Source organism: Thunnus maccoyii, chromosome 13, assembly GCF_910596095.1.
Source record: "Thunnus maccoyii chromosome 13, fThuMac1.1, whole genome shotgun sequence".
Taxonomy (NCBI): Eukaryota; Metazoa; Chordata; class Actinopteri; order Scombriformes; family Scombridae; genus Thunnus; species Thunnus maccoyii.
In genome coordinates, this window is record NC_056545.1 from 10,017,159 (window position 1) to 10,028,197 (window position 11,039).

Here is an 11,039-nt window from a genome sequence, read left to right on the forward strand (position 1 = left end):
TATCATTACAATTTTATTGATTATCAATACTTCTACAGTCTTTTATAAATAAATGAGAGACACATTGTGAAACAACAGTTGTTTTTTTTACTTTTAGCATAAATAATAAAAACGATACATTGCTTTTTCACTACAAACAAACACAAACAGAACGTAGAGCTAATAGCTTCCTAGAAGCTAACGGAAATGGATAAATAATAAAAAAAACATTCAAAACATTATAAACAAAACAATGTAAATCAAGATGAGTAGTGTTCCCAAGAATAAATGTAGCATCTCTCCTGCATTATGTGGTAACAGTACATCAACAAAATCAGCGTGTTGGCTCTCTTAGCGAACATAAATCACATGTTCAGACTGATGCCGGCGCTGTTGCTTTTATGGAGTTATATATCTGATAACGATTGTTGCTTTGACATGAGGTAAAAATAAAAATAAAATCGTGGCTACAATCACAAGGTGCTTATTGTCAAGTACAGTAGGAGATAGCATTTAGCTTAGCTAGTTACGCAATTAATTTCATAATGATGTTAATTTGCTTAGCCTACATGAAAAAGGTGGAATGGAAGTGGACATTAAATAAGAATAACTACTGAAGTTGTTTGATTTAATATAACATTCTCTCTGTAATTGATTGTAATAAATATTTCTAAGGGAAATTAAGACTCCAGTCGGTGGACAAGTATGTAAACTGTGTTTCTGTTAGTGTGAGATTGCCATGACAACATATGCAAATTAGCTTTAGTGTAAAGCAAATGTAGCTCCCTTCATCCCCCAGCAGCCCAGTTACCTGGTGAAACTACAGTAAGTAACTCGGTAAATTGTGAAGACTGTTTGACAGTATGACAAAATGGACGCCACCGGACCTTTCTAAAGGGTTTAAAAACACACTCCTCGGGAGGCTGCTTAATTAAAATATACTCTATGTATCCAAAAGGAACAGGCTCACAATTATTCTTCATCCCGAACCAACACATATTCCTACAAAATACAGATTTTACTTCATTTTACTTATTTACTATAAGGTCATTTCCTTGAATCGTGGCTCTGGAAATGTGGTGAGACAGTTCTAAACCCCATCACGTATCAATCCACACTAGGGCAAAGCAGCTATGGTTACATAAATAAGTTTGAAATGCATATAATCAGCAGAATTGGCTTTTAAAATAAATGATATTTTCATGTCATATCAACCACTTCTGATGCAACACAATCAGCCCTGACTTTAGATTTTTTGCATGTTTTTGCACATTCAGGTTTTTAATCTAACACCTTGTCTACACTGGCTGTGCAGTGATGTCAGCAGCTTCAGTTCTTCCTCAGTGTCTACACAGGATGCGTTCAACAGCAGTTCTGCTGTGGCCTCAGGTAGGTTATACACAGACGCTGCAGTTAACATGCAGAAGTTGGAAGAGCACAGAATTTAAGACTAAATCGGATTAAAACTGAAGCAAATTTGTTCCGTTGGACACAACAGGCTGTTCACACCAACTTGTTTTTCATTCGCCAGTCTCACACATGTCTGACAGACAAACATGCTTCAGTTATAATGAACAGCGACTGTGTATTGGACTCTGAGCACTGACCTCACAGCAGCGCTGTGGCTGAACGCTGAAGTGTCAACACTAGCTGAGACAAGGTGCGAAACTGAAAAATAAGGCTGAGACGTGTCGTAGACAGCTTGTCTGTGTTAAATAATGCGTCCTAAATGTCAGCATTAAAATGTCAGTAGACCTTTGAAGTAGTATTAGTGGAAGTGTAGGTATTGGATGTTGGTATACTTATGTGTTAGTGCATGATTTAAAGGGTGACACTTCAAGACATCAGCACCAAATATTGGCAACTTTGATACAAAAACCAATATTGGCCGTGTTGTAGTAAAAACTGAACACCCATCCTTTTGCTTTTTGGTCCTATAAGCCATAACTGTCTCCCTCGTTCACCACCACGTGATCTTGAACTCATAGATGGGCCTTTTGCAGTAGTAATGGTTGATAAGGTGCTTGTCGCAGACACCGATGCACTGCTGCTCGGCACTGATGCCGCGCTCGGCCAGGTCACTGACGATGCAGTGCAGCAGGTCGTAAACGTCTGCCACTGCCTCCCAAGGTCCAAAGGAAACGTCCACCTCGCAGTGATGCTCAAAGAGCTTGGCCTCGCTGTCCGAGCGCTCGAAGCGCAGAGAGTTAAAAAGAGGACGCTCGTACGGCGTGATGGGCATCTCCTCCTTGTAGACACAGATCTTCAGCTTGGCAAATCGTGCCTTTTTCTGCATGGCCCTCAGTTTGGCGATCTCCACAATACGCTCCAGATTGTCTGAAATGAAAATAGCATGATTTATTAATGCCATTTAAAATATTTAGAGACTTATGTGTTTTTTACATCAAAAGTAAGTACATCAAAACCTTGACTTCATGGTGGAATCTGTATAAAAAAACCCTAATTTAGTTGTTTTTCTTCCAACTTGAAATAAAACAGCAGAAATGTGTTAAATAAAGCAAAGTCTGTGTACTTTGCTCTTTGCTTACATGTACTGCATACAGCTCTTCTGTTTACATCCTTTTGTATTTCATTTTCAGAATTCATCAAAATCTTAATTTATATCTCATATGTAAATAGATGCCCTTAAAGGGGAAAAAAAAGCACACCTCAGAAGTTCATTCACATATTGTTACCAAATATGTTATCAATCAACCTATAATTTTGTCATCCTGTATTTCCATGCTGTGTGTTTCTGTAGTTTTGTTACATGTCCGTCTGTTCTGGGAGAAGGATCCCTCCTCTGTTGCTCTCCCTGAGGTTTCTTACATTTTTTTTCCTTATTTGAATAAAAGGTCTAAGAATAGAGGATGTTGTGTTGCTGTATTGGGCTATATAAATAAAACTGACTTGACTTGACCGAACAAACTAAAACCTTGTTTCCCAAATATTCCCGCATATGAAGATGTAGACTGTGATTAGGCTGATAAGGTTGTAATTATTTGGTTCAGAGGGCTTTTCAAATCAAAACAGGTTGTGTACTGATACAAAAATCTCTTTCCAAACACAATGAGATGTTTACATGCACTGTTGACACTAACAGACGGCACCTTTAAATTTACAACATGGTCTAGTAGCAGCGTTGTATTCAGTAATAATGCCTGTGAATTACTGCCTTGGCTTTCAACGGTCTTATAATTTATGTGCGTACTGAGCTGCTCTGCTGTGTGGATGCTGTTGCAATAGTGCAGATTGTGTACACATGGACATTAACGTCTGTGCTCAGTTCAGCATGTGAGGGAGACAGACTGCAGTTACCTCTGTAGTAGGGCAGCAGATCGAGGAAAGCTTGTCGAACTTTCTCTCCCGTGAGCGGCTGCGTGTCCTCCAGGCTGTCCAGCAGGGGGCCGATGGAGTAGTACTGAGCCTCTCTGTGCACCGCTCTTACTCGGTCCCTGTGAGGGAGCTCACCTTCTCGGAGGAAGTTCAGGATGTCCCTTTGGATGGAGACAGTATGACTAGAACATGTCCACACAAAGAGTCTGACTTTAAAGATGTGAGAAGGTCGGCAATATTTGAAGGTTTAGTGATACAAAACAGCTGACGGCTGGATAATTTAAACCTGGAATATACTCTTATTGTTTTATAACATTGAATCACAGAGATGATTAGGTGTATTTGAACTTTTTCAACACGTATCAATAGAAAAAGACTCTTTAAAGTCAAAGAGGAAGCATATTTTTTCAGTTTTTTAAAAGACGCATGTTAAGTTGAATGAACCTGTGTTAGTACTACAACTACTGAAGTTATATTTGCTGGCAGGTGTCCGTTAATTTCTAGTAACCAGACATTATAACCAGACTCCACCATCTTTGGTATGATGGGGAAAGGAAGCGGTTAAGCAACCGATGTTATGAGCACAGAATAAAAAAGGAACTCAGCTTGTGAATCTCTAACTTTAGTCTGATGTGTCATTAATGTTTTTCTCACACAAACCCAGATGATTATGACTAACTGAGCGGTTTTGTCTTTAACATGTCATTTCCTAAAAACTGCAACATCCTGTGCTGATTAACAGCTTCGAGCCCAATAGAAGTTAAGTCAATGTGTTTATTTATATAGCACATTTAAAAACAACAAATGTTGACCAAAGTGCTTAACAGAGAATGAGAATAAAATCAAATAAAAGCACAGACATAGTTATGAGGATCGAGGGGAAAAATAATAAAGAATAAAGTAAGAATAAGTAGAATAAGTAGAATAAAGTAACACAATTTAGATAAAATCTCAAAGACACAACAGTATTGCACAGAGAACAAATAAATAATAGGAAGTAATTGTGACCAGTCATGTCTTCATGATGAGTTTTAAATATATCAGTGGAGGGGAAAGAAAGAACCTGGAATACAGAAAGTAAACCTGAACAAGCAACAACTGTCATCTGCTGAGCTGAGTCATATAGTTAAAGATCCTGAACATTTTATTATGATCAATACTTTACAATTGACACTAGTGAAACTTTCCTGTGTGAAATGTAGCCTGCAGTAAGAGACAGTGAGTTCATAATTCTGTTACGACATCTCATTATGAAAGCCAGACAGTTAAACATGAAGTCTAGCCATTTTACACATCAAAGTCTGTTTACAGTTGTTGTTGCATGTGTGAAAGACGTTGTATGAAACCTTTTGTGGCTCCAGAGGGAGCTTCGTACAGTCTACTTCAAAAGAGTCAGCATCTGTTGGGCCTCAAGACTACGTGTTTAAAAATCTGGGGGTGTGTTATAAAGAAGCGAGGTTAGCAGGCCTCTGCAACCCGCTCCTCGGCTCCAGGCTACATTACCAGCACAACACCTGAATCTCTGAACCAAAATGTCGGCTGTTGAGTCGTATTGTGGTTAAATTAGGCTAGAGCTGAATTTTAATGTGTTAAATTTCCGTGAGAAATGTGCATTTTTTTTTAAAGTTATAACAAAAATCTTGATTTGAAACACACTCTATGTTTAGTCTCGACATTGTCTGCACTTATATCGAAAGCTACTGACAACAGGGCACAAAGTCCTTGAATCTATAAGCATATTTGACCAATAAAGTTGATTTTGATTCTCGTTCTGCTTCTCTGCAGCAGGACCTGGAGGGCTTGTTAACAAAGAGGATAAAAAATAATGCAGAAAAATACTCCAGGAGGAAACTCTGCTGCAGTGTACAAGACGGCAGCAGCTTGGGAGGAGATTTATTTTCCAGCAGGACAACAGACCCAAAAACAGAGTCAGCCAACCGTACGCATCAGTGTTAATGTCCCAAATGAAAAGACTCCCTCTGGGTGTGTGTGTGTGTGTACACCTACAGCAGGCCAGCAGCATCCTCCAAAGGTTTTTTATTACTTTACATTAGGTCTCAACAATTAATCGAAATTTTAAATCGAAATAGCAGGAGGTGCAAAATACCATTTTAAATTAAATATTGTGCTGCAGAGATGTCCTGGACTACACATTATATTCTACAGACTTAAGGAAACATCTTTGTTTGGTACAGATCCCTGCAAAAATTTAAATCATAATCATTTTTTCAGTTAAAATGAAAATAATGATTAATATCGCAAAGCATGTTTGCAATTGCAATATCAGCCAAAATAATCACAATTAGATATATTTTCTACTTTATAGTTACATGCAGTACCTTCCCTCTCTGATTCTGACAGCTCCTTGTTTTTAAATGTTTTATACACACACACCCTCACACAGACACACTTCTTACATTAGTCATACACCTCGACTCCACTTGTATGACATTCATATTTAAAGCTATTTGCTTTTCCTTTTTAGCCACACGAGCAGCGACGGCTCCAGGGACAATAACGACGGTCGGTCAGTCCACCACTTTGGTCCAGACTGGAATACATCAACTGTTATTGCTTTCTGTAGCCTCACCAGTGTTTCCTCTGTATTAATTTAGCAGTGGTGCATCACCAACAGCAAGAACATTACAACCACTGCGATAGAAAATGTTACATCAAAATAAAGATTGTAATTTAGCCTTAATGTTATCTAAAACTAAAGTTTAGTCCCGATGCTTTTGAAGTAGTGATTAAAAACATTTTTTAACACTACAGCCTCAACTTTAAACATAACTTGGACCCAAATAGTGACACATATGGGACAAAGCTTGAATTATTACCCAAAGCACCACAGCTGTATTAAAATTACAGAGGAAACACTGCTTACATTACGTATATGTGTATGTAAGTAACGTGATGTATCAATGTTTAGTAATTTATGTGCAGTTAATTTCGGTACTTGCAAGAGAAGAACATTTGTATGTTATCCATGAAGCTAATTATGATGCCTGATTGTGATTTAAAAGGCTAAAGTAAATAGTTTTGTTGCTTGAATATTATTTGTTTGTTGCTTATATTTTATAATATTATATTATCCACCTTTATGTTGCTATACATCATAAATATCAAAAATATCCTCGTCCTTATAGCCATCCTGCTATCCACACAAGAGCTGCAACGATTAATCGATTAATCGATTAATTGATTGTCAGAAAATTAATCTGCAACTATTTTGATAATCGATTAATTGTTTTGAGTCTAAAATTCTTTGGTTCCAGCCCCTTAAAAGTGAATATCTTCTGGTTTCTTCAGTCCTCTATGAGAGTAAACTGAGTATCTTTGGGTTGTGAATTGTTGTTTGGGACAAAATAAAGCATTTTAGGTAGTAACTGATATTTTTCACCATTTTCTGACATTTTATAGATCAAATGACTAGCCATTTAATTGAGAAGAGGATTCTCTCTCCTGCTGTTTGAATCGTATCCACATCTGCCGACACAAACCATTTAATGATGTAGCCGTTTTTATAGTTCATACACACGATGTGATTCGCTGACTTTTCCTCTAGCACCACCATGAGGTTGATATTTGTGGTTTTGAGTGAAATGTCCCTATTATTACTATTGGATGGATTTCCATTTGTCCAATAAACTGCAGCCTCAGCTGATTAGCAAATGCTAGCATGCTAATATGCTAAAGTGGGATGGTGAACAAGTTATACTTTCTAAACACCAGCATGTTAGCGTTGCCATTGTTGGCTGTGAACTCTTAGTCTTCTTATAAGATAAGACCAAGGTTCAAGTGTTGATTTTTGAAGAGGTTATTAAATTTTTTTGTAGAAAACCATATCGGACACAAAGTCAAAGCAGAGTATTTTTTATATGTGTTCAAACATGTCTGGAGGGATTTTCAAAGATCTCAGCAAAGTCCTGTTAAACTGTAATAAGGTTCATGACATCAGCAGTTCAGATCGCTACTGGAAAAACCCACACAGGTCATTAGTTATAAATAACTGCACCTTTTCAGTCAGTTTCCACAGGCTCTACTCACAATGTCTTGTTCTCCTACTCCACAATGCAGACCGCCATGTAACTAGAGGCCAGTGTGTAATTATCATCAGCACACAGACTAGATCTAAACATCTGCTGATTTCATCTCATCACAGATATAATTGGTAGTCTATATGTCGACCATTACGTGACAAATTACAAGAAATTGCAGCATAGAAATGTCAATTATAGCATTACAAGAAGAGAATACTTAATTCAGGATATAATAAAAATTTCAGCATATAGGTCATAAAGTGTTTTATAAAAGCGAGCAAAACCACTCCAGATTACAAAGGGAATATATTACATATAATATAATGAGAGTGAGATTTTCCACACTGCTACACTCTCACACCTCCTCTCCTGAGTGTTTCTACCACACTCAAGCTCATCAAAATGTTAAAAAAAAGCCTAAATAATGACCATATTGAGTCTTACTAACCATATTAGGATCATTGTGGTAATTATGATGTCACCCTCTTTTGTATCTCCAGTGAAATAACAGGAAATCTGTTCTTGATATTTCATATTTCACCGAGGCTCTCTGGTCTAAAAACAACAACAGCTCACACGCAGTGCTACTCACCCAAAATATGCTCCATCCCGATCGATGAAGAAGCGTCCCTCAGCATCGCGGGGGATGTAATGACGCCCGCTGAACATGGCGGCCAACATGGTGTCCTCGTATCGCCGCAGCGTAGACAGGCGAGTGGTGAAGTACGTGCCGCCAACGTTCAGCGAGATGACCTCTGGAAACTTTAAATGAGAATGGAAAAATACTGTAACTGGTGAATAACAAGACACCATTAAACCAAACTGCTGGATTGATGATAAACCAGTCAAAAAGTGTGATAACATATATTACAAATACTCACTACTGAAGTGTTTTTATCTACTGAATACATTAAATAAATATCACTCAGAGCTTTTCTGTTTATTGTTCAGTAATATTAATAAGACGTCCGTATCGTTTCATTAATCGTTACTGAATTAAAGGTGACAGTTAATTGTGATCTCACCCGGCCTTATAACTAGCGGAGCAATAAAAAATATGTTCTGACTAACTTGAATCCACCTGGAACTCTGTTTGATGTCTGTTTGTAACTGTAATGTTGTTTGCTGTTGTTTTATTTGTCTGATATTCACCACAGACACACGAGGAATTAACAAAAGGATAATAAATGGAACTAATTAACATCCTTGTATATTAAATTGTTTTATTGGAAGCTGTTTTTCCTGGTACCGCTGCAATATGTTGTGTGAATTTTTACAGGAAATGTTAATAAACTGAGTACAAGTGTCCTGGATTCCTATATTTCTTCACAAATTATCTGACTTAAAGGGGACATCTAATGCTTTTTTGTGATTTTCTGTTATTTATATACTGTTATGGTGCTGGATATCTATGTTAAACATGGTTAAAGTTCCAAAACTTGAGGTGAATGTATGTAAAAATGCTGCCTGTAAGTCAAAAGCCAGGGCTTCAGCTTCGCCTGAATGCTTCGTTGGCAAAGTTACCTCTATTTCCTGCTGCCGTCCATTCAGCAGCCTTTGTTGTTAAGCTTGTATTTGAGTTTCCATTTCAAGTAAAGAACAATATTGTTTGTTTTCTTAATCAGCTTCCAGAAGCTGACCAACCAGAACAGAGTGAGCTTATCGGGAGGGGGGCCTTACAGAGACAGGAGCTAAAACTGCCTGTTTCAGACAGAGGCTGAACCGAGGGGCTGCATAAAGAGCCAGTATAAGATGAATAAGGAGTTTTTTTAACAGTAAATCATGCAAATATATTCCAGTAGTGCCCCAGAATATAAATATAGACCTAGAAATGTGCATGATACACCCCCTATATCAATATGCCAGTGGTTAGAGCAATAGTTAATAATAATTTTAAACCCTCATGGTGTTTTTGCAGCATTTCATTTTAAGAGTTAAATGATAGTCGCTCCCTCCTGGAGAAGCATACAGTGACTGGACACTATCTAAAGAGTAGAGTCCTGATTTATTTGTACATATAAATGGTGCTGTATTTTAAAACAGTAGGTCACCAGGACAAACTGAATAGAAAATGTTCATTTAAAACCTCTTCAGACTATTCAAACTGCTGAGGATGGTCTGTGTGATAAAACTGTGTGTCCCTCTGTGTCTCTGAGCAGCCGTCAGACCACAGAAATAAGAGGATTATTCTGCTGTAGCCATGTTTAGATCCATCAGCAGGGTAGTGGGCAGTCAGAGAAAGACATGGCATATCACATGCTCGCTCATTAACGCGAGTCATGTGACACCACTGCTGGACCAATCAGGACGGGTCTCAGCTGCTCATGGCTGGCTTAACCAATCACTGACTCTTGTATTAATAGCCATATATAGCAGACATAGTGTAATAATTTAACAATATAATGTGTTGTATTAGTTTTAAGAGAAAATTGACTGTTACAGTGTCTCATATTTACTGGATTTTTGACTATTTTTTATGCACCACAACACAAAGGCAGATACACTGTAATGATTTGGTAGTAATATAATATATTATAGTAGTTTTTAAAGGAGAAACTTGACTGTTACAGTGTCTCATATTTGCTGGATATGTATTTATACTTTCTCTATTAATGTTTTAACTATTTCTGACTGTTATGCATTACAACAACAAGGCACATTCCTAATCCTACTTGGCAATAAATCTGTTTCTGATTCTGATTTGAACACTTTTCTGCTTTTATTTAATGAGTAGCAAACCGTACTTTTATGTGGATAATTTAATACTAATTCTTCTTATGTTTGAGGCCAGTTTTTATCTTAACATGTGTGACAATAAAAACAGCTGTTCGCTGGTTAGAGAATGTGGTTTGTGCGCTGGTTTGACAGGATTTCCCCTGTGTGGTGGTGAAGCGGTCCCGGTACAGCGGCCTACCTCCTGCTCCTGAGTGCCCAGCTCGGAGCGGAGCGGCTTGCTCAGGGTGAGGCTCGGAGCCGGGGAGGCTGGCTTTCGGAAGTCGTCCTCCGCAGAGTCCGAGCTGGACATGGCATCGCCCGGTTTGTCGGTGTCCCCCGCCGCGGAGAATACCACCATCACCCTGGGTAGAGGCAGCGTCCGTCGCTCCTGCATGAACCGTCTCACCCGCGTCGTAGCAGCGGGCAGCGGGCTGAAGGACAGAGTCTGCCGCTCCCGGCTGCAGCTGTCGGAACCGCTGGAGCCGCTCGAGCCATTCTGCTGCATGCGCACGGACAGCCAGCTCTGGCACAAGTCAGGAGGGTGAAAGCACGAGCTACAAGAGCGCGAGACTGCTAACATCAACAACAGCAAATGGAGGGTGTGGCGCGAGGAGCAGCGGCAGCAGCGGGAGCGGCACACTCCGCCTTTAACCCGGAGCGACAGCGGGAGAAGAGAAAATCCCCCTTTAAATAATAAAATATTAAAGAAACATAAGTTGTACACGTTGGATATTTAATCCAAGTGTGTGTAAACCGAACTGGGCCCGTGCTGTTTTCGGTTGTACGTGCGGTGACGTGTATGAAGTGTACGCCGTCATCACGTCAAGAGTCCTTTGGGGATAAGAGAATAAAATCCCCCAAGAGAGGAAACTTTATATAAAACATGTCTAGAACTGAAACCAACATTATTTTCCAGTGGTGTAAGAAGTAGATCCTTTACTTAGTAAAAGTACCAAAACAGCAATGTAA

At 38.8% G+C, this 11,039-nt stretch overlaps 1 protein-coding gene across 1 annotated transcript; it reads right to left on the reverse strand.

The window, feature by feature from the left end:
• Positions 1-11,039, reverse strand: kctd7 (potassium channel tetramerization domain containing 7). The gene is made up of 4 exons (XM_042432218.1): positions 10,270-11,039; positions 7,948-8,117; positions 3,298-3,476; positions 1-2,316 (listed from the first exon to the last, which is right to left on the reverse strand). The coding sequence occupies exons 1-4, from the start codon at positions 10,648-10,650 to the stop codon at positions 1,940-1,942; spliced, it is 1,107 nt and encodes a 368-aa protein (XP_042288152.1). The 5' UTR covers positions 10,651-11,039; the 3' UTR covers positions 1-1,939.

What these genes read in the sequence shown, in the direction of transcription:
- kctd7 (XM_042432218.1), bottom strand. Translation starts at nt 10,650, where the DNA reads ATGTTAGCAGTCTCGCGCTCTTGTAGCTCGTGCTTTCACCCTCCTGAC. An exon ending in TGGGCACTCAGGAGCAGGAG is followed by an intron (nt 8,118 to 10,269) that starts GTAGGCCGCTGT and finishes TCTCATTTAAAG; the next exon opens with TTTCCAGAGGTCATCTCGCT. An exon ending in TCTGCTGCCCTACTACAGAG is followed by an intron (nt 2,317 to 3,297) that starts GTAACTGCAGTC and finishes TTTTCATTTCAG; the next exon opens with ACAATCTGGAGCGTATTGTG.